Genomic DNA, 24,850 nt, shown 5'->3' on the forward strand with positions numbered 1-24,850 from the left:
GCCAATGATAAGAATAGCCATGGTGTAGTGTGCAGCTGCAAGATGAAGCCTAACTCCAACTGACATCCTGCTCTCTCGCACAGTATTGTTGTTTGTTCGTGATGAAGCTGTGCTCCCAAAGCAAATGTCTTTTGTGTTCTTTTAGGTCTCCAAGAAATATATTGCAACTGTCAAATTCGCACATGACTTTTGATGAATGGACGCATAATTTTTCCACAGATTAGTTGCAGTTTAAAAGTATCAACAAAAAACAAGAATTTGAAAATATATAATTTGCTGTTCTCCATTTTCCCATAATTTTGCTAACCTGCAACGTTTATGTTTATGTTCTTTCAGTTCAGTTCTTTTGGTCTGTGACGTTTAGACTCTCTATTGGTTAGACGGCTTCTCGTCATGTGAATTTGCATTCATACACAGCAGAATGTGCATTTACAGTCTCCTGAGTTTGCATGCGTGTGAATAAAGTCAGTTGAGCTCAAAGTTTAGTGACCCTAGAGTGAGTACAACAGAGCACAGTGATCTTAAAAGGTTAAATTTTTTACAATTTCAACCCAAAATAATTAACATATTTATACCAAAATAATTGTAATATTTATATATTTTCACAAATTTTTTTTGCCGCTGTGCTTTTAATTGGTGTAGAAGCCATTTTCAATCAGTAATAATAATTCCTAGTGAATTTCACAAATAATTACAAAGAATCAGCAAGTAACACAAATTAAACATGAAATTTTGAAGTAGAAAGACTAAAATAACTTTTTTATATATATAAAAAATATAATCCAATAAGCTTTATTTTATTACTTTGGGAAAAAATTCAATTGTTTATTATTTATTCATGTTAGTTCACAGTACATAAACAGGGTTTTGCATGGTTTCCAGTACACAACAATATCCAACTTCACTGTGCTTGTGTAAAATGTGTCATTTATCTTCTTGCAGATGGAAGGTGAAGAGGAGCAGAAGCGGTTTGAAGAAGGGAAAGCACGCTACCTGCAGAACAAGGCAAAGAGACTCGCAGATAAGGAGCGACAACAATGACTTTTACCACGCAAACACCATATTGTGTTGTAGAAGAAAATTATTTAACAATAGAGCCTCAATGTACAACATACTATATTTAGAACCTCTGCTTTATCCCACATGTAGCTCACTGATAGAAAGATAATATATAGGATAAATATATAAGTTTTATTGACTTAAGCTAAACAAAAAAAAAAAGAAAAATATTTATGTTTTGTTGTAAAGAATTATTTGTGAAATGTGCAGAATTGTATTATGCACTAATAAAAACCTGCTAATGCAGCTAAAGCTGGTTTGCTGTGAAATTTTTGTTCAGTGTACCATAATCCTGGATCGACAGAATGATACAGCCTAATCGCAGATAGATAGTCAGACAGTTTGTGGTGCTACTTACTTCTCTTTGCGCCAGATGTATATCAGGATGGGAGTTTAACACCCATCAAATTAACTAATAAAAGCCACAAAAAATAAAATATCAATGCAAAATTTAAATACCTATTTTATTTCCTAATTAAATCTCTCAAAAAATCAAATTAACTTGCTTTGTGTGGTCTCTGAGTGATTTTAATTAATTATTTCATTCGTCATAAAGGTAGCTCAGTAAACAGGCTTAAACAGTCATTCAGCTGGCTCTTCAAAATGCTTTCAAGTTTATTTTTAATGTGTTGATAATGCTGGTTTGTTCACAGAAGATCAGTCAAACAGACATGTGTTTGTGGTGGGTATATAAGCTGTCCTTAATTGGCATGATAATTGATGACAGGCATGTGTGATTTGCACTTCAACCAGTCCGCACAGAAAGAGGTGTGACAACAGAATTCTGAATTGAATTTATTTAATCTTGTTATCATAATTTTTACAAAATATCTAGATTCATTTGAATTCCTGGAATTGTAGTGTAAGTGAAAAACAGCAAATGATTCTTGAATGATAGCAAATAATGTATGTTGAAGCTAAAACCTGTAATGTACAAACAATGTTGAATCCAAATTTTGTAAATGGTCAATGTTCTTTATCATGGCCTTGTGTTCTGCCATAAGCTAATGATTTACTATAACCAAAGTAAACAGCTACTGTAGTCATTAACCCAACCAAAGTAAACAGCTACTGTAGGGCTTATCCCTTTATAAATGTTAGCTCGTTATCATAATTTGTACAGTACTGTATATCTAATCATGCCAAATTTAGTACATAGTTGGGAAAGTGGCTGCATTTATACTGGGTTGAACTCTGTTCTCATGGGAGAACAAGGAAAGACGTAGTGATGAACAAGGAATTTATTTTAGCTGGGAAACTGCACCATGTGACAGATGGTAGTGAGTGACATTATTTGAATCAAAGGTGAAAAAAGGCGTCTTTGTAATATTTTAATATTGTCTTATTTAAAGACAATGGAATAGGAGTACTATACATTTTTAGTATTAATCGCTGATTTGTTTGATTAGAGAATGTCTCAGTCATTAAAAGCTTCTAATACATGTTTGCCAAAACAGAATGATTCAGGATTATTTTAATTTGGTAATTGGTTTAATTATCTCTGTTCTTGTTAGTTTGCAGTTTTGCTGATGTTACCTCTTTTTTCCACAAAATTAAAATGATTCTATCAATGATCACAGTTAAAGTCAGTTGATAATGTTGATATTTTCTGAACAAAATGTGAGTGGTGCTTGCCGTTGGTAATATTTCCAGCTTGTTGCTAAGGTATATTAAATGTTTTTAGTATACGTCACTACTTTAGCACCTTGCTAGGTATTGAGATGAATGAAATATAAATGACTTAAATGTGATGTCAGACAAAGACAGTTTAACTCTCCTAAATCACAGAAGTCAGTTTGGTTTAGTATATAGACTAGGCCACATCCATCTGTTCTTGTTTTTTGAGAGTTGCTGTGGCCTGTGCCAAAGATGCCAGCATTAGAGAGGGGAAGGAATCAAGCTGAATTTCTCAGCGTGTAGATAAGCATGTAGGAGTGCTGCTGTCTGCTCTGATGCTGAAGTTCTGGAGATGTCCCCCGAGCTCCATGAAGCGGAGCAGGAGAGGAGCGGCTGTGCCTGAGGCCGGGGCGAATGAGTAGGCTGGAATGTTTGCTGTCATATTTTACTTCCAGGTCACCTGTCTCAATGCAGAAAAGCGGGAGGGATTGTAATAATTTACTGTTATTCCTTATGTATTACTGCTTCTCTCGCTAATGATTTTCAGTGGAATGTCAGTCTCCTGCCTTTTATCTGCCTGGAATCAAGTGAAAATTTCATGTGTGGTAAGAAACAACTTCTTTATGTAAAATCTGTTCAGCTTGGTTCGAATTAAGCTGTGTAGAAAATACTAATGTACTCTTTTATCATGGCATCTGTGTTCTGCCATAAGCTAATGATTTACTGTTGTAAAATATAGAGCGGGTGTTTTCAGTCATTAATGAATATTTATTAATGAATGAATATTTGAAAATGTATATTTATTACAGAATAGTTTAACAAGCAACCCAAGTAAACAAGTAGGATGTATCCATATAAAAATTTTGAAATGTTTGATGATGCAATACTGAATTCTAATTTACACCAATCAGGCATAACATTATTACCACTGACAGGTGAAGTGAATAACACTGATTATCTCTTCATCACGGCACCTGTTAGTGAGTGGGATATATTAGGCAGCAAGTGAACATTTTCTCCTCAAAGTTTATGTGTTAGAATCAGGGAAAATGGGCAAGCGTAAGGATTTGAGCGAGTTTGACAAGAGCCAAATTGTGATGGAAAGACGACTGGATCAGTGCATCTCCAAAACTGCAGCTCTTTCGGGGTGTTCCCGGTCTGCTGTGGTCAGTATCTATCAAAAGTGGTCCAAGGAAGGAACAGTGGTGAACCGGCGACAGGGTCATGGGTGGCCAAGGCTCACTGATGCACGTGGGGAGCAAAGGCTGGCCCGTTGCCAGTGCATTACAATTACATCTGTTTATATGGTACAGCTGATACATGCCCTGCAAAAATGTAGGGGGAGCAGGTATTGACTCTCACTGCTATGTACAAGCAATACTAAATGCGTTTATGAAAAAGTATGCACTGTATTTTCACATCAAAATGATTTCCTCTATGTGATTCCTGGGGGAGAATGTTATTATGTAATGAATGTGCAGTCAGGCTTGAAGAGATGTTTCATTCCATAGTAAAGCTTCCAATTCTTACACGCTGTAGCCTGGGTCAACACATCAAAAGCTTCTATTTCAAAACAATGCCTTACAACATCCTTATTCCAAATCCTTGTAACTTTCTTAACACATAAAGTATTATTTTTCCCAAACTGATTATATTTACATTAAGGCTAGGTTCAAACTTTTTTTTTTCTTTCAAAACACTAACAAAAGCACTTTGATGGATGAAAGAAAGAGGAGTGTCACAGTAATTGCCACATATGGAAACAGATGGAAATACCATAATCATAAAGCACATTAAGGCATTTTTCAGAACAGGTCAGACACACATGGAGTATATCTGACTATATGCTCTATGTGATGGACTGTGCCTATGGCCTGAGATTCTAGGAGAGGCTCCAACATCCCCCGACCCCACATATGACAAGCAGTTTGGGGAATAGATGGATTCTCTTTTTTGTTGATTATGAGATGATGACTGGGTGTAATTATGGAAAGTTTTTTATTTATTTTTTTGGCCTTGGGTGATCCAATGAACTGGACATTTTTCTTTTTTTCACTTTTTTTCACCTTTTTTATTTTTTATTTTTTTAATCACTGGGTGCTATAGTAGCCTTAATGGAAGGTCTATTCATACATTAAGCCACTCATGAAGAAGGAAATCTTCCCCAAGTGTGTATGTTATGTAACTGTGTGATAATGTCAATGAAATAAGAAAGACAACATGATGGCCATGTTCACTGTTCTCACATGGGACATGAATTAGCCTGTAGTTCATTGTTGATGATTGGTCAATATACAGGGGCAGATTTATTTATTTATTTATTTTCCGTATAAAGGCCATTATTAATGATTATGCCAGACAATTCTTCTTGCACAATAAAGTAATTTTTCCAAAAAAAAAAAAAGTATATTTATTTATTTGTTATAGTCGTGATTTGGCCTTCAGAGTCCCTGGTATGTATTGATTTTATTGATATTTATTTTTCAAACACACTAAAAACATTCAGTGAAAAACACCATTGCACAAAAAAATAATAAAAAGGATTACATAAAAAAAAAACGTGGTGTGAAATTATCATTTTATATATATATATATATACCACAGGGCATATTTGTCTTATAATAATCTAGTACAGAAGTATAATTTATAAGTGAAAAGATCATTTCTGAAAATATCTTCAAATTAGAAATTGTGTTTCCACAAAAATTCACTACACAGGGAAACCATATCTTGGACTTCATAACTCTGCCTCATCCCCAACAAAAAGCCTCTGTATTCTACAAGACGACCAACCATGTGCTGAGCAATGACTGCATTAAGTTAAAGACAATATGGGAAAAGGACATTGGGATTGTAATCGGGGACGAAGAGTGGAAAAGAATTTTGTCAAATACAGGTAAATTTGTAAAGAAGCTAGAGGACAATTTACACAGTATAAAATCATACACAGGTATTATTTGACACATCTGAGACTCAGTAGAATAGGCTGGACAAATAATAATGTTTGTTGGAAATGTCAAAAGGACAAAGGTACTTTTATTCACTGTATCTGGGAATGTCCACTTTTAAATATTTTAAGCAAATGGCTTGGGAAAAAAAATACCATAATCACCAAGGTTGTATCTATTGGGAGATGGAGCAGATGTCAAATATTACAAAGGGAGAGTTGGTCATGATGGGGGTCTCTGTGACGGCTAGAGTCATCTTGAAACACTGGAAAACTCCCAGAACCCCAGAGCTAAAAGAATGGGTCAACATAATGACTAAGACAGCCTCGTACAAACATTTGATTTACAAACTACGTAATATGAAGAAAGCAGAGTCTTTCCATGTGAAACAATAATTTAGACTTTTCACTATTTATTTATTTATTTATTTTTTTATTTATTGCTCTCCTTATTTAGTATTCTGTCTATTTCTGTTATTTTCAGCCATCATACATATTCTGGCCTTACATGCAGTATTTTATAAAGCTGTAATCTGTGTATTGTATGATATTGTACCAGATGAAAACAATAAACAACTTGAATTACAATATATATATACATACATACATACATACATACAAACATATAAGAGACCCATGCTAATTAATAAAAATATAATTTGTTCTCATGCATAGCTCATTTGATGATATTATAACTCGTTTACCAAAACGTGGCTTATTTTAGCTGGCTTCATGCTAAACGTGATAAATAGGTTTTGTGTGACCTGGACGTGTTTAAAAAAATTACTCATTGAAAAAAAAATAAACCATTTACCCTCCACAAACTCTGTATGCGCTGAAGAACAGTGAGAGAGAGAGAGAGAGAGAGAGAGAGAGAGAGAGAGAGATCCCAGCCTCCCATCATCTGATGCTCATTCATCCTCCTCCTCCAGCAAGACCTCAATGAGACGCTGCGATAACAGACAACCATTGTTGTTTCATCGCTCTCCATGAATTCATCTTCTGTTCACCTCTGGATGCGTAAATGGTGCTCTTTCTTCAACGGTTACTGCCACATTTAGCCATATTGTTTCCGTTTCTGAAGCTGTTCTCGTGTTTGGAATAAAATAGCGCACAAACCGAAACTGAGGAAATAGAGGTTGACAATGAAGCAGCAATATATTTAAATCTGGAGATATTGACAGATGTCTACAAAAAGGTGGGTTACCAAGGTAACGTTTCCTTTCGTAAACCACTTAAACAGTCAGCACAGTATTCTGGGGAGATGCTTGTCTGTTTGACACGTTTATGATGCATATTTGAGCCTAACATGTTCGTAAATTTTGATTTAATGCACGAGGTTTTAAGGACCCCTTTAATAGATGGGTTCTTTCGATAGCCTACAAGAAGCTGATAGGATCAAATGTGAGTTTTTAGAGTGGCTTCATTTAATAGCCTACAGTTCAACATTATCACATGTGACATATCGCCCAGCTCACATTACAAACAACATCATAGGCTATACTGAACACCTACACGACTGCAGTCAACTATTCATTACTGCAAATGTCGTTTATTAAACTGCTTCATTTGCACTGTAACGATCGGCGGCGATCCCTCATTTCTACTACAAAACCACAAACACGTTATTTGTCAATCTAATAAGTAACAGTTTGCAATTGAAACGTCTCAAATGGCATTAAGATCATAAACGTATAATGTAAGCATATTGAAATCAGCTCCCTCCTTGAGTTGACCGTAAATTGATGCATTTAGCCATCATCTGCGTTACTGAGTATTAATATATTACTCATCAGGCATTACATATTCCTCATCATTTTTTTTTTTTTTTTTTTTTTTTTTTTTTTTTTGGAAACGTGGCTGCTTTAGTATTCCAAGCAATGTGGTATCTTGTTCTAAGAATCTTGTTTTTTAATAGCTATGTATTTATCCATCCAAAATGATAAGATCAGATGACATAATCTAAGATAACCTTTTTCATAGATAGATAGATAAGTGATGTTAAGATTTACCATTTATTTTTACTACTCAGGAACTAATCAACATTCATGTAACAGGGTCTCTATAAACATGTTTCTTCTACTGGAGAAGTAGCTTAATTTGCAAGGCTTTAAGTGTACAGATTACCATTGTGAATTTTATGTAAAAAAAAAAAAATATACATGCTTACCAAACTGGCTTCCTAATATAATAATGTAAATATTAGTCATAACACTTTACAATAAGGTCTCGTGCATTACAACTTAATGCATTAGCTGCCGTGAACTAACAATTAGAAACATACTGTATTTATGTATTAGTACTTATTTATAAGCAACAACATATCTACAGGGTGACCATTACAATAAAGTGCTGCCTACATCTGTTAAAATGAAGTGTGCTCAGTTGTAATGAATGTGCATGTGTGGAGTACTTTAAATCTTAAGTGCATATTTAACTGTACAAAGCAGCTAATATAATTTTAATAATGAAATAAAAGGCCACTTGCAGTAAGAGTACTTAAAGAAAATGTACTAACATGACACACACTTAAGTACATTTTTATATAGTGCACTTTGTAATAATTAAAAATTTAAAGTTTTACTTTAAAGTACAGTTTAAATCAATGTTTTAATGCTATTTGCCATGCTTTAAAGAAATACACTTATTTTGATGCTTTGACTAACATAAACAAACATGTGAATTACTTGATTAGAATTTCAGCTGTAGTGTATTCAGTACTACATTAAAAGTATATTATAATTGTACTTAATTGCAACTTCATGTGTATTCAATTGTGTGCTTAATAATATATTTAGATACATGACAAGTTTCGGTTACCTGTTACAGAGTAATTATACATATAAGTACTGAGTAATATTAATTAAATACATGTACTTACTATATGGTTAGGGTTAGGACTTGGTTTTAGGCCACCTTAAAATAAAGTGTTACCCAAGTTTTAAAGACATGGCAATGGCGTTTATTTTAGTTTACCATAAATGTTTGTCAGTACATTCAGAAGTACACTTTAAACATATTTCAAAGACAATAGAGTTATGAAAGATGTACTAAAGTTCTACTTAAATGGGTAAAAAACTACAATTAATATACAGTAAATTTTAAAAATAATACCTTTCCATTTAATTGCAGTTAACATGCAATTAAGTGTACAGAAACACTACATTCAGTTTGCAACTATTTTAATTTTACCTCATTTTAATAGTCAGAGTAATGTGTATAATTCATTTCTCATACCTTTCATTAACAGCCAGAGGTTAAAAATGTACCAATACAGCTTTATTACTGCCAGTTAAATGTTCTTCTGTTTTTTTTATATTGAGAACTATTGAAAATGAATTTTAACGGCATGTGGAGCCATTAACGACTGATGCCAAGGCCCTCAGGTTGTGTTCAAATCCCTATATCACTTTTGGTGTTCCTGGTCAAAAATGGCCGGGGCACAAAAAATAGCTTATAAATCTCTTGTTATGCAATATTAGCAGCTAATATTGGTATCAATCTTTTTGTCTGTTTGTTTTAATTCAATTAGGACTGGTTTTGTGTTTATTTTTTGAACTGATTAATCGTAGGCCTCATTGATCTGAGCTTACGTACATCAGTTTTTGAGTGAAAAACACGCTATTTGTGCAGCTCGTTTGGCATTTGCCAGAGAACACCAGAATTGGTAGGTTCGTCATTGGCTTCCTGTTCTCTTCACTGATGATAGCAGGTTCACACTGAGCACTCGTGACCAATGTGAAAGAGTCTGGAGATGCCGTGGGAAACATTATGTTGCATGCAACATCATCCAGCATGACTGGTTTGGCAGTGGGTCAGTAATGGTCTAGGGAGGCATATCCGTGGAGGATTGCACGGACCTTAACATGTTAGCCAATGGTTACCTTACTGCTGTTAGGTACCAGGATAAAACCCTCAGAGCCGCTGTCAGACCTTATGCTGGTGCAGTGGGTCCCGGGTCCTGGGTTGCTCCTGGTGCATGATAATGCCTGGCCTCAGTGGCTAGAATGTGTAGTTTTTAGATGAAACTGGGATTGATGCCATTGACTGGCCTTCACGTTCCCCAGACTTGAATCCAGTTGAGAACCTCTTGGATATTATGTATCAGAGCATCCGATGTTGCTGTGATGACCTTCATGCTAATTGGATCAGCCTGTAACTTTCGTTTTTTACATTGTTTTTGGTGTGATTTTGAATCCAGTATGTTGATGATTTTGGTTTCCATTGACTGTCGCATATAGACTGTATATAAAGATTTCTAAATTTAATATTTCATTCAGTGAGATCCAATGTGTAATTTAAGTTTTCCCTTAATTTTTTGAACAGTGTATTTGCAGGCACAAATACATGTGTGAACACGAACATGATCAACATGCTTCTGAACACCAAATATTTCTCAGATTTCCGATCTCCCACATTCATTTTCAAATAAGGTCATTTTTGACCAATAAAGCTAAGATCAGTAAGGCCTACAATCATTCCATATCAAAATCAAATACAAAACCAGTCCTAATTAAAGGAAAACTATTTGACAAAATACTGAATCCCATTTTTGTTGATAATATAGCACAACAAGAGATTTATAAGCAATTTTTGGTAGGCCGGTCATTTTTGTGCTTTTTTGTGCTATTTTTTATTAATTTTTTTTTTTTTTACATGATATAAGCATTTCAGAATAAATTTCTTGGTTAAACATTAAAGTGTGAAAAACAGTGACTTTTTTTCATATTTTATTTAATATTGACAGAATTCTCCACAAATATGGCTTTTTTTCACTCAAAAACTGAGGTACGTAAGATCAGATTAATGAGGCCTACAAAAAAAAAAAAGTAAACACATAACCAGTCCTTATTGAAAGAAAACAAGGTGACGAAAAGATTGAATACAAAATTAGGTGATAATATAGCATAACAAGACATTTATAAGCTATTTGTTGTAGGCCGGTCATCACACAAGTGTGATTTTTTTTTTTTTTTTTTTTTGTACAAAATAAAAGCTTTTCAAAACAAATTTCTTGGTTAAACATTAGAGCATACTAGTGTGATAAACAGTGCAATTTATATATATATATATATATATATATATATATATATATATTTGTTTTTTTTTTAAATACTGGCAAAACTATCCATAAATAATTTTTTTTCACTCAAAAAAAGCTCAGATTAATGAGGCCTACGATAAATCAGTTCCAAAAATAAACACAACAACAGTCCTCATTGAAAGAAAACAAGCTAACAAAAAGATTGATTAAGATAAACACCAATATCAGGTGATAAAATTGCATAACAAGATGTATAGGCTATTTTTTGTAGGCGGGTCATTTATTGACCGAGAACACCACAAGTGTAACAAGGTTAAATATAATTTTTAAAAAAATGTTTAACGAAAATTAAAATTTTTTGCGGTGGAAGTAGTTATACCCTGTGTAAAAGAAGTCAGTAAATCTTAGTCCAATGCGATAACATTAAGAGCATGTGACCAAAGGGATGAAGTCAGAAAACAGTCAAATTGAGTTTGTGTTTTAACTGTTCCCAGAAAAGTCTTAATTAAGCACAGCAAAATAAAAGGAATTCTGTTTCTGATGGAATATTGCTATTTTTAATGATGCAACAGTATAGCCTGCGGTCTGTATGTAGAAGATATCTCAAGTCAAGATGAAATCAGAACTGGTAATATTTACTTTCGTTAATGCTTATTTTTTTTATTTATTGCTTATGTTTATTTAATTAAAAGGGTTTTTTTAAAAAAAAAAAATCTTTCAACAAAATGAAAAGCAACTGGATATTTAGGTATTTACTGGATATTTACTGTTGTGCAGCCTTTCTAAAACTTTGCCGATTGTTAAATTAATTTAATGTAGTTGACATTAATATAGTAGTATAAAACAGTCAGTATTTTGTGATGCTGTTCATGTAGACATTCACTAATTCACATTTAAAGAAGGATTTTAGTAGTTTATTATTAGCTAATTAGTTTTCACATACAGCACCTGTCAGTGAAATGGCTATATTTCTGCATTGCTCAGTCATAAAATGTGGTCTGACTGAAGTCATATTTATGTGTCTAAACTAATGACACACAAACAGTTGTACTTTTAAGATGTTTTTATTGAGGACACTGAGTAGTCATTCACATAGCAGAGTGGAGAAAGTAAGTGAACCTTTGTGTTATGACTTCTCCAAAAGCTAATTGGAGTCAGTTAGGAGATGATACTAGAAGTGTAGGTTGCACTAATGCCCTGCCCTTTAAATAAAGGCACACAAAGCCTGGATACTGACAAATCTGTTCTTCTCAAGAAAGACTGGCTAGTGTGAGTCATAGCTCATTCCCCCCAAAAAAACTTTAAACCCTTTGGGACTTAAACTCTAATATAACCTAAAGAGTGTTATCAAGCCAGCCCAGAAATATTGATAAACTGACATTTTCACACAGTGAGTTTTGGGGAGTGATGGTCAAAAATAGGTTGATAGTATTTGGTTGAGGCTGTTGCTAAAGGAGGATCTACAAGTTTAAAGGGATACACCATCCCAAAATGAAAATTTTTCATTACTCATTTACCCCCATGTAATTCCAAACCCGTAAAAGCTTCATTCGTCTTCGGAACACAATTTAAGATATTTTGGATGAAAACCGGAAGGCTTGAGAGTGTCCCATAGACTGCCAAGTAAGTAACACTGTCAAGGTCCAGGAAAGTGTGAAAACATCGTCAGAATAGTCCATCTACATACTGCTCAGAATTGCCAAAATGTTGCTACACTGATTTGGAGAGACACAGAGGAGAGGAATTGTTGAATTAAGTTGTTATTTTTGTTTTCTTCATATACAAAAAGTATTCTCGTCGCTTCATAACATTACAGTTGAATCACTGATGGCAGATGGACTGTTCTGACGATGCTTTTCATACTTTCCTGGACCTTGACACTCTTATTTATTTGTCAGTCTATGGGACAGTCTCAAGCCTACTGGTTTTCATCCAAAATATCTTAAATTGTGTTCCAAGACGAACAAAGCTTTTACGGGTTTGGAATGACATGGGGGTAAGTGATTAATGACAAAAATTTTAATTTTGCGGTGGAGTAACCCTTTAAGGTTTCAGTTACTTTCTCCACCCTAAATGATTACATAATGTATCAGTTAAACTATGAACAGTATGATGTTTGAAGTGAAATGACATGTGGCCAAGTATGGTGACCCATACTCAGAATTTCTGCTCTGCATTTAATTTATCCAAGTGCACACACACAGTAGTGAACACACACCTGGAGCAGTGGGCAACCATATTGCTGCAGCACCCGGGAAGCAGTTGGGGTTTCGGTGCCTTGCTCAAAGTTCTCACTTCGGTCGTTGCAATGGTGTAAGAGAGCACTGGTTATTCACTCCCTCAACCGACAATTCCTGCCAGACCTCCCACAAGCCAAGTCAAGCCACTTATTTGTATATCACTTTATACAAAACTGATTGTGTCAAAGCAGCTTTACAGTAAACAGGAAAATAGTTTGTCAATAATGTAAGTAAGGGATAATGTACATCCAGCCGGTTGTTACCACAGAATAATCCCAGACAGGGTGATCAGGTCTTGACCCTGAAGGGGGTTATTCTGCAATATCAACCAGCTGGATGTACATTGTCCTGCTTATTACATGGTAACTTGCCACATAAGTAAATAATTAGACACAAAGTATTGATTTGAGTTGAAATATTTGAACACAAAGTTTCCGTGAACTCAGCAGTTGCGAGCAAGCAGCAAGTTCAAACTAGACAAACATTTAAGGGATACTGTGCAGTCAAACCACTTATTACACAACATTTCACCACACAAATGGTGATAAAAGTTATTGATTTAAGACAAAAAATGTATAAAATATTACCAGTTTGTTAGTTATCTTATAATCCATTACAGCGTACAAAACAATCATGGCAAAATGGCAGCAGCTGCGTTTGTATATAACGAGCGAGTGAGTAGGTGATACCAGGATGACATAATTAAATAATTGTACACATAACAATAAAATCAGTTTTAATATTAAATCACCAAATCAAAATAAAAACTTCCACCAAGAAAAACTGTTCCTAGCAAGAGTACAAAACCGACTTCAGTTTGAGCCTGTGTTATCAGCTTTTACCGGTTGTTATCGAGGGATAACATACCTCAAGATGTCACGACTGACCAATCAGAATCAAGTATTCCATAGAGCCGTGTAATAACAGGACAATAACAAAGAGTCATTTTTCAGCTAGAGTCAGTTTATTGATGATAGTGGTATCATCATCCAGTTCAGCTCTCTTCCAATAGTGTCTGTGCAATCAGTCAAATGTCCCCAACTAAGCAAGCCAAAGGCGACAGTGGCAAGGAACCAAAACTTCATAGGTGACAGAAATGGAGAAAAAACCTTGGGGGACAGTTCTCTTCTGATCAGAAAAAAAACATTATTGCATGGATTAATTCCAGGTTGCAACACAGGTCAGATTGTGCAGAGGACTTGTCTGGTTTCCGTGGTCTTTTGCCGACGGTCATCAAGGTGGTGAGGTCTTTTTGCAGGGAATCTGCCTCTGGGACACATCAAGTTGATATGGTCTCTGCTGACATTCAGGGCTGTCGAGGTCATCTCTAGGTGCTGATCCACCATCTGGTCTGGATATGGTCTGGATATGGGTGGCTATGGTGACCTCGGAATAAGAATGAAAGAGACTAATATTAATGTAGATGCCATTCTTCTAACGATGTATCAAGTTCATTGGGTGTTATGGGAAGTGTCCCCGGTTCCAGCTGACCTAATTAATGCAGCCTAACAATGCTTTAATATATATATTGTTGTTTGAATATGATGAGTGAAAGTGTGTTTATGTATTTACTTGTTATTATCTTTGTATTTGTACCATGCTGCTGCCACTTGCCAGGACACTCTTGTAAAAGAGATTTTTAATCTCAATGAGTTTTTTTATCCTGGTTAAATAAAGGTTGGAATGAATTATAATTATAGAAATGTGACAGTCTGTTATGTGTATGCCAGGTTAAAGAGATGGGTCTTTAATCTAGATTTAAACTGAAAGAGTGTCTTCCTCCCAAACAATGTTAGGTAGAATGTTCTAAATAGGCAAAGGATCTGTTACCCATAGTCGATTCTGATATTCTATATATTATCAAATGGTGAGAGTTTTGAGATTGCAGTGGACGTGAAGAACAATAATGCTATATGAGCTCACTCAAGTATTGAGGAGCTAAACCATTCAGGGCTTTATAAGTAATTAGCAAGATTTTAAAATGTATTGGTTGTTCAATAGGTAGCCAGTGCAGAGTCCTGGTTTTAGTAAGAACTCTAGCTGCTGCATTTTGGACCAGCTGGAGTTTGTTTATTAAGTGCACAGAGCAACCACCCAATAAAGCATTATAATAATCTAACCTTGAGGTCATAAACACATGAATTAACTTTTCTGCTTTTGACATTAAGAGCATAGATTGTAATTTAGATATATTTTTAAGATGGAAGAAACGTGGTTTTCAAATGAAAGATTGCTATCAAATAGCACACCTACGGTAGGTTTCCTAACTGTTGATGAAGAATTAACAGAGCAGCCATCAAGTTTTAGACAGTGTTTTAGGTTTTTATATGCAGAGGTTGTAAAAAAATATCTGTTATAGAGTGAAGCATGTGTGTGAGTAAATGATGCCTGGCGTACCCTCAGCTCGGCTCACAGGCCTGCTCATTGTCAGACATTCTCTCTTTAATTATGTTTTGGAAACTTGTTCAACACAGCAATTATGTGTGAAGTGTTTCCATTGCAGAGCATTTATACTCCAGCAGAAATGTTCTGTTGCTCTTTTACAAACAAGATCAGTATGACATGCCATTGTCAGCATAAAGTCTCCTATCTAATGAGCTCATAATAATGGAAACCATAATAAAGTTAGTGCTACTATACTGACATGTACAAATGCGTTGTGTCAATTTTGGTGTTATTGATAGTAAACAGCATTCTTGTGTGTCACATAACCCATCCAAGTTTAAATATATGCATGTGCAAAATGAGAGTTGTGTTTCTTCCCTACGTATATAAGGCCAGCATTAGGTTTCAGGAGTTATTATGGTGCTTAGGTGCTTTTTAGTCCATTTTGGAGCTTGGCAGGCTGAATAACCATCCACTTTATTTTAAGGTTAGGATTAGAAAAAAAAAAAATGCTTTCATGCTTTCAGCATTCTGATTCATCTTCTCCTTTTAATGTTTCGATTATGAGTCTCAGTTTTTTTCTTTTTGAGTAAAGAATTCCTTGCAACTGGAAACTAACATGAGAGCCGCAATCTTAGACAGCTGTGCTTTACAAAAAAAAAAAAAAAAACCCTTCCTGCTAATGAGCACTTTTCTCTCAGCTCATTGTGCAGCTGGTCAGCATTGCAGGTCAGCATTACATATCTCTTCACACAGAAATATAAACAGATGCACATTATGCTTCATTAGGTCAGATCACTCCTGGCAGTTAATTCACTTTTTAAATTTTTTCACATTTAAATGTTTGTGTATAAAAATATAACAATAATAATAATTTAAAAAAAAAACTTCCAAAACTAGCTACAGTAAATGCTGTTGATTGAAGTTAACTGTTTTTTACTTGAAAGAACACTCATAATCATTTAATAATCATTTTGATACTTGCTCAGTTTACTTAATAAAAATGACCATGTGCAATACAGTTCTTGAATATTTGTCAGCTTAATGCCATTGCATGCAATCAGTTTAACTTTGTAAAAATATAAGTTCAGTGATCTGTTGATCTATTTGTGTTGGAATGTCTCTAGGTTATGTAGAGGGGAACGAGACACTGTGTCAGAAACTCTTTGGGAACACCTCTGTGTGACTGTGACCTGAAGCATGTGTGAAATCAGTCCAGTGGAATGGCAAGATGTCATGGGCGGGGTGACATTGAGATCAGGAAGCTTAAAAGCACATCTAAAACAAACAGCGTTAGCTTCTGATAGGTCAAAGCAAGCTGCTCACAGGGATGTAGGAAGTATAGCAGGGAGACACAGCATGTCGTTCCCCTCGGGGAACCATTGTTACAAACGTAACCTAGAGACGTTCCCCTTCAGGGAACTCACACTGCATCAGAAAAGCTTTGGGAATGGCAATACCCATTCTGCCATGCTGACAAATGCCTGTCTAGTGTGAAATAATGGTAAGCACAGCTAAGAACTGAAGCACCTGAGAGTCTGGAGTTGTACCCAAATCTAGATTGTAAAATCTAACAAATGTGAGCAGAAAGGACCAGCCCGCCGTATTACACACATCTTGCAGGAAAAAACCCTGAGAAAAGGCTTTAGAAGCCGCCATACTTCTGGCCAAACCCATAATTCCAGGCAGAGATGAACGATTCCATCCCCTGACCGAGTCAGAGGGTCCCTCCTGACTGGAATCTCCTAGGGTGAACCATCAAGGAGGGACACTAGGTCCGAGAGTCAATCTTGGGCCAGCCAGAACGGGGCTACTAGAAATAGACGGACCTCTCTCCAGAACTCCTGGGAGCAGAGCAATTGAGGAAAAGGCGTACAGAGACAGTCTCAATCATGTTTGTACCATGGTAACCAGTCGAAGAGGAACAGGATGTGAAAGGGAGAACCAGAGTGGATAGTCTGAAGTCTCAAGATGCATACAGATCCAAATCAGGATGGAGCCTCCATTTCCCAGGCCTCAACCCCTTTCTCTACAGGATGTCTGTTCCCTTATTCAGGTGCCCGGGATGTAAATTGCTCTTAGTGAGAGAAGCTTTCCCTGAGCCCACAGGAGGATCTTGTATAGTGGGTGTGAACTCAGACCCCCCTAGTGGTTGATGTAGGAGACCACAATGTGTTGTCTATGCAGAAAAGCGCGTGATGGCCCCTCAGGTCTGGAAGGGAGTGTTTCAGTGCACAAAACACGGCCAGCATCACCAGACAATATAAGTTTCAACATGAGATGATGCCCTTCCAAAAGACCCTGGGTGGAGTGGCCACTCATGACCGCTCTCCTGCCCGTGAGGGATGCGTCTGTCGTTAGCATTATGCAAGCCGCCAACACTGGGCCTAGTGACAGGCTTCTAAGACTTCCTCCACATGTCTAAGGCACATAAGCATAGCCACGTGACCTTGATCATGCCCCCAAAAGCAAACCTCAGGAACTTCCTGTGTTGTGGAAGGATGGATACATGTATGTACGTGTCCTCTATGGTGACAAACCAGTCCTTGGATCTGATTTGAATCAGAACCGGTTTCAATGTCAGCATCTTGAATGTGAACATTTTGACAAAATTATTCAGATTCAGACCTATAATTGGACACAATTCCCCATCCTTCCATGGAACAATGAAGTAGCGGATGTAGAACCCAGACACCCTCTTGAGAGGAGGAACAAGTTCTGTGGCCTCCTTGCTCACAAGAATATCTACTTCCTGTTCTACTACGAGAGCCTGCCACTACCCGCAGGACCAATTGAGACACAATTGGCAGAATTTTCCACACTGCCAAGAGGTCTACTAAGGGAACCAGTCTCTAGAGACTGGCCTCTGGTGTGTTTGGAGTATTCATTTCCCTGAAGTCGATTATCGGCAGGGAACAACCGATTCTTGTGCTGTACTGTTCGGGCGGCAGCTGAGAACAGTGCTCGCTGAAGACTGCTGTGCCTGAAAACCAAAGGTGGCGGGGTTAACCAACAAGCCTCCTGAGGGCACTGAGGAGAGATGGACAGCATATAAATGATGTGAACCATTTCTCTCCTATTAAGTAATAATGAAGATATCATTTTTATGCACAAAACAATTTTATTATAAACATATTGAAAAAAAAAATGTGTGTAAAACATGGCTAAATTATCTTCATGTAGATTGTTACTGTTATAACTAGGTTCCTCTGATTGAAAATGAAATGAAACATTTAGCTATTTTTAATACAGTCTGTGTCTACAGATGCCCAACTTTCTGCTATGTATTACACTGCAACCTAAGAAGTGGTCCAGCAAGCCTTTAATGACAAAGACTTGAAAAATACATGAAACAGCATTTGGTTTAGCATATACCCTTTATAATAAATAAACATCGGCAGGATATTGGTTTTGTCAGGCGTCTTCGGCAAAAACAAACAGCAAAAAATCTTCTCAGATATTTGTCATTAATGCTTGCTGCTTCGGTGTTGACACACACACGCACACAAATAAACAAACACACACATACACACAAGGTGCTTATCAGATTTGTTTAAAAGGACAAAGCTGTGAATAACAGAAAAGCGTTTTTTCTGTTTTCTGTAGTTTGCATATCAATTCTTGTGGTGTCTTGCAATTTGAAACATATGATTACAGGATAAATGAAATCAAATGTTCATTCTATTATCTTACAACATGAAAGGATTATTCGTTGTTCCTTTAAATAATTATTGTGCTATTGTTTACTAAAATGCATAGTAAGGTTTTTGTTTTGGAGATTTGGAAATTACATAACTCCACCACATGACAATAATAAATATTTGGGACATGTCAGAGATGTGATATATGGTGAATAGTGGCCATTCTTCAGTGGAGCTGGCAAACTCAGTTTGCATCGAATCTTGTGTAATTTAGGTGAAGCTGTACCTTCCAGCAAAGCTCAGCACAAACCCTAATCAAATAAACCTGAACTAGGTATCCTGGGCTTCTTAGAGTTGTGTTACAACATCTGTATATGTTCCTGGGCTAAATTTGGTAGCCCTAGACAGATTGGCAATGGCTTGAAATGTTCTTAGTTTGTTGATGATTTCAAGCAGTGGTTTGATTCACTACAAATTACTTAGGAAAGAAAAGTTTTATTCTAGCTTCATGCATTTCATGCTTCATGCTTTCTTATTAAAGATGGAAAATTCTGTCAATAGCAAGGAAAGAGTTAAAGAATTTCAGGACTAAGCCCATCTAAACTTCTAATATACAATCAAAGCATAAAAGCAGCCATTGACTTCACACCCACCTCTTTAATTTAGGTATCTTGCTCTTTATCAGGATGGGCAACTTTGATCCTGGAGGCTCAGTGCACTGTCTTGCAGAGTTTACTTCTATCCCTAATCAAACACACCTGGCTGTAATGGTGCATTCAAGTCATGTCAGATACATCGTATTTACGAGTTAAATGCACATGAATGCCACCACAAAGTCGTAATTATGAGTGGGAAACTCTGAATTTTCTTTAAGCTCAGAGTTTCCGACTTGGGGGCATGTCAATGAGAAACATGACAGAATCAATGGATCGATGGATACAACGTCTGTTGTTGATGGTAATTTTTTAGTTGAAATTGATAGACAGGATGGCAATATAACAATTAATACGTTTTTATGTTAACAAACCCTGTTGTATTTTCTTGTAATTTATTAAAAGAAGGTATAGCAGCATAATTGTCAAGTAATCTTGAAGAGTTTGCACCCGACGTCGTAATTACGACTTGTCAACTCGTAAGTACGAACTTCCCAGGAGGACTTGAACGCAGCTTAATTGTCGAGTAATCTTGAAGAGTTTGTTTGGATCAGGTGTGTTTGATTAGGGATGGAGCTGAGAGTTTAGGGACAGTGGCCCTTATCTCTATGTAGCAGACCCATAGTGGGGATTAGACCTTGAGTTGTGCTTCCTCATTGAGCCATTGTGGAAAGCGTGTCAAACTAACTTTTACCATTGAAAGATTCATGTAAACTTTTGAATTTCATTATTTATAAAAGATGACCATTAAATTGTGACTGCCCCAAGTGCACAAAGTTGAAAAACTATTTTAGTGGCTATTTTGTGAGTGCTCAGAATGCTTTTGTTTTATTTGAGGCATTTGTAACATAATAATGCCAATGTGCAGTTGTTCTCAATTCTGAGAGAATGTGTCTCTAATCTGACACACTAAATTCAGTTCATGGAGCTCTGTCATAAAGTGCTGATGATCAGGAGTTTAGTATAGAGAATAGGACATATGCTTATTCGATAACTGTTTAATGTGTTATTTGGGTTTATGTATATCCTTTATTTTTTAAGATTAACTGTTTTTTCCAAGGCATTGTTAGATTCCAGTGTTTTCTGTCATAGCTATGCAAATATTTGATTTTAAAAACTGTATCATAGCAATTCATCTATTTCTTGTTGTGATTTTAAATCTGTATTTAACCTCAGAATGATTTCAAAATAAGTCTGATTTTGTGATGGGTGTCTATTATAAACTTAATTCAAGTGATGAAGGATTTTGAAAATCTGACAGCAATTACAACCCCAATTCCAAAAAAGTTGGGATGTTTTGTGAAATGCCATAAAATCAAGAATATGTTATTTGTTCATTCTCTTTAACCTTTATTTAATTCACTAAAGTAAAAGAAAAAGTTTCCTATGTTTTCACTGGCTAACTTAATTTGTAAATATTTACAAATTTTGATTTTGATGGCTGCAACACACTTCAAAAAAGTTGGGACAGAGACATGTTTACCACTGTGTCACATTAACTTTCCTTTTAATTTCAGTGTTTAATTGTTAGAAATTGAGGGTAGGCCTACTAATTGTTAAATTTTGCAAGCAATCCAATCTCGCTTGATACAAGACATCAGATGCTCAGAAGTCTGATTGTCATTGTCTGATTCTCCTTTTCATGACTGGTCACATTTTCAATGGGAGACAGATCTGGACTGATCTAGCACATTCACTCTGTGTCTATGAAAGCACGCTGTTGTAGCACATTCAGAATGAGTCCTGACAATGTCCTGATCTAATAACCATGGACTTTCCATGAAAGATGTCATCTTCATGGCATTATATGTCTCTGTACAATTCCAATATATGCCTCTATGTCAATGGTGTCTTCGCACGTATGCCAGTCACCCATGCCGTTTGTTCTGCTACGTCTCCATACTATGACAGATGTTTGCATTTGCATTTGTTGCTGATAAATGTCTGGATGGTTCCTTTCATCTTTGAGATTGAGAACTCAACATCCATTTTTTTTAGAAACCAGGTAAAATGTGGACTCATCTGAGCACAGCACACATTTCCACTGTCTTTTTGACTATCTGAGATGAGCTCTGGCCAGAGAACCCTGCGGCATCACTGCATAGAATTGATGTATAGCTTTCTCCCAGAGTAACAGATTCAGGTTGCATTTATTGATGCAGCAGCAGACAGTGTCAAGTGACAGCAGTTTTCAGAAGCACTCCTGAGCCCATGCGGCTATATTTAACACCGCAGCATGATGGCTCACAGACATTCAACTGAGGTTTCCTGCCTCACCCTAGACTGAGATTTCTCTGCATTCTCTGAATCTTTTCGCAATATTATGTATGGTAGTTGGTGAAATACCTAAATTCTTTGTGATTTTGCATTAAGAAATGTGATTTTTGATAGAGTCTTTTCTTTTTTTTGCAGGATTATTACGACAGTGGACTGGCTGTCAGTGCGTGTGCTCCTCTTCTGCCCGACCCCACTGGCCCCTCATGCTGCTATGCCCCTTGCCCTGCCCTCTCAGCACATCCAGAGGAAGGACTGCCCGTCCCTGTAGGAATGCCTGTTCGGGCCTGGCACCTGTCTCTGCCCGCGGCTGCTCCCACACCTTTTGCCATTCCACCCCCCATCAGCTCTCGCAGGCTGTTCCATCATGAACGATGAGGTCATCAGCACTAATGCACTGGCCTGGCTGGTCTGCTCAGGAGTGTCCATCCTGGCCAATGCCTGGGGAATTCTGAGCGTGAGCGCCAAGCAGAAGAAGTGGAAGCCTCTGGAATTCCTCATCTGCACACTGGCTGGGACACACATTCTCAACATGGGTATCCCTATCACCATGTATTGTGTTATTCAGCTGCGGCGACAGCACTCAAACTATGAATGGAACGAAGGACTCTGCAAGGTGTTTGTCTCCACCTTCTACACCCTTACCCTGGTCACCTGCTTCTCTGTCACCTCCCTGTCCTACCACCGCATGTGGATGGTCCGCTGGCCTGTCAACTATAGGTAAGCAAAATTCTCTTTACATTAATACAAGGACATTAATAAGAGGACCTATTCATTTATAGTGAGAAATTATTAGCTTTTAATGCTTAACTATATATAAAGGCTGTTTGGAATTTTCAAACAGGTCAACACATGCTTACCTAGTTAAACTGTCTTTGGAATTGTAGGTAATTTATGTTTTTATGTATTGAATAAAATCATAAATTAAAAATTAGATTTTTCTACCTTTACATTTACATTTAGTCATTTTGCAGATGCTTTTATCCAAAGCAACTTACAATTGGGGTATACATAAAGTGATTCTTCTTAAAGAGTTAAACAGACACAGGAAGTGCTCGTAATACCAAGTTTAAGGTATTGTTCAAATAAGTAAAAGCTGGAAAGGGAAGGAATAAACAAAGAGAAAGACTTTTTTTGACATTTTGAGATTTATGGTAGGTTTCTTTTTAGAAATGGATGGAAAAATGGCCATTATGCTGGTGACATCATACCAGTGGCTTTCTCCTTTTCTGAACATGGCAGCTGAGCACTCCATATGCACTCTTTTTCACAATTTCACAATTTTGTTCAGAATACATGTAATGCACACATAAACTAATATATGAAACAGATTGCAAAGTTTAGGGTTCATATAAACAACTTTCTGAAACTCATTCACTCGGATTGACAAAAATTAGTGCATGTAAATATGTAAACACTACTGCAGCCACTCTTTAAACAAGTTCCTTTTTTATCTAATTTTGTTAAGGAGTGGTTTCAGGGAGATAAAGTTCACAGCAGTGGTTTACTGAATTTTGTTGAACGTAAGTGAATTTAACTCATTCAGTCATTTTAGTCAGATCTGTTATATAAAACAACAACACCTTTTTTTGGAGCTATCAGGCCAATGATTCAGTTTGAGGACAACTTTCCTTTAACTATAGTCCCCTGTCGTTATATATATCGCAGTTCCCTGTCGTTTGGAGAGACATCACAGGTTTTTTTTTTTTCTATTACATGATTATTATTTGATGTCTATCCTGTTACCCAATGTTCTCACATCACAAAGCTTTGCAGGAATATTTGTAGATGAATGCTTTTCTAGAGTGTAGTTATTATAAAGCCCCATCAGCAAAAAGAAGCACTAAAATGAATGTTTGGCATCATACTGTAGGGGCGGGAAAATATAAATAAATTAATAATGACTATAAAACAACTACACACGACAGAGGACAAAAGTTGCCTGTTTTTATGTTGTCTTTATGTTGATTCACCATGACACAGTTGATTGTTTGCTTTGTTTTGGTGCTTTGTTGCCCATTGCTGTTTAAAGGGGTGGTAAAACACGATTTCACTTTTCTAACTTTAGCTAGTGTGTAATGTTCCTGTTTGAGCATAAACAACATCTGCAAAGTTACAACGTTCAAAGTTTATTCACTCTCAGTGTGAATGGGCTTTAGGGCTTTAATAGGAAATGTTTCTTGACAAACATTCAAGTTATCACTGTAATCTTCAGTAACAATTCTCAGAGCATTTGAATGCAGAGTTATTTGTTGAGATCCAGTTTCAGTTTCAATTCAGTATGTATACACTTCCGTTCAAAAGTTTTAGATCAGTAAGATTTTTTAATGTTTTTATAAGAAGTCTCTTCTGCTCATGAAGGCTGCATTTATTTGATTCAAAATACAGCAAAAACAGTAATATTGTGAAATATTTTTACAATTTCAAATAAATGTTTTCTATTTGAATATATTTTAAAATGCACTTTATTACTCTGATGTAAAGCTGAATTTTCAGCATCATTATTCAAGTCTTCAGTGTCACATGATTCTTCAGAAATCATGTTAATATTCTGTTCTCTTGAACTTTCAATTCATCAAATCTATCATGCGATAGAAAACATGCTAGAGAATGGGAATTTAAATGGACCGCTATGATAAGTGTCAAATCTGGACTGGTACACGTCAGGAACAGCTGACTATAAGTAATTTTTTTACAAGCTAAACTAAGAAACAATCCACAGTCAAACCAAACATAATTCAGTCACCAGATATGATTTTTTATGTATTTTTTTACTAGTGGATGCAGGACACTATAGTTCATTTATGTAAGTGAGTATAGCAAAATAAAGTAAATTGTGACATATCATACCCAAAAATTCTTCATACAGTGGACTACCAGTAAAATTGATTAAAAAAAAGAAAAAATTGAGACAAAAATATTCAGACACACTCTGCTTAAGAGTTTTTTCTTTAATTGCTAATGAAAACTTTTTGTCGTGCTGCGCTGCG

General features: G+C 36.1%; 2 protein-coding genes across 9 annotated transcripts in view; both read left to right on the forward strand.

Annotated features, from left to right (window-relative positions):
- The window catches only part of LOC109079283 (cytosolic acyl coenzyme A thioester hydrolase-like), a 79,352-nt gene extending 78,041 nt beyond the window's left edge, over positions 1 to 1,311 (forward strand). For all 6 annotated transcript variants that reach the window (XM_042762909.1, XM_042762910.1, XM_042762911.1 and 3 more), the window contains one exon: positions 943 to 1,311. In XM_042762909.1, coding sequence (XP_042618843.1) covers positions 943 to 1,041 — 99 coding nt within the window. In that variant the 3' untranslated portion in view covers positions 1,042 to 1,311. The remainder of the gene's footprint in view (positions 1 to 942) is intronic.
- Positions 1,312 to 6,515: 5,204 nt separating this feature from the next.
- The window catches only part of LOC109079710 (probable G-protein coupled receptor 153), a 40,730-nt gene continuing 22,395 nt past the window's right edge, over positions 6,516 to 24,850 (forward strand). The window contains exons 1-2 of one of the 3 annotated variants that reach the window (XM_042762917.1): positions 6,516 to 6,821; positions 21,999 to 22,580. In XM_042762917.1, coding sequence (XP_042618851.1) covers positions 22,228 to 22,580 — 353 coding nt within the window. In that variant the 5' untranslated portion in view covers positions 6,516 to 6,821; positions 21,999 to 22,227. Of the gene's footprint in view, positions 6,835 to 21,998; positions 22,581 to 24,850 lie in introns of all 3 variants that reach the window. The other 2 variants (XM_042762916.1, XM_042762915.1) reach the window with 2 other exon arrangements.

The sequence above is a fragment of the Cyprinus carpio genome, chromosome A8 (genome assembly GCF_018340385.1).
Source record: "Cyprinus carpio isolate SPL01 chromosome A8, ASM1834038v1, whole genome shotgun sequence".
In the NCBI taxonomy this organism is placed as follows: Eukaryota; Metazoa; Chordata; class Actinopteri; order Cypriniformes; family Cyprinidae; genus Cyprinus; species Cyprinus carpio.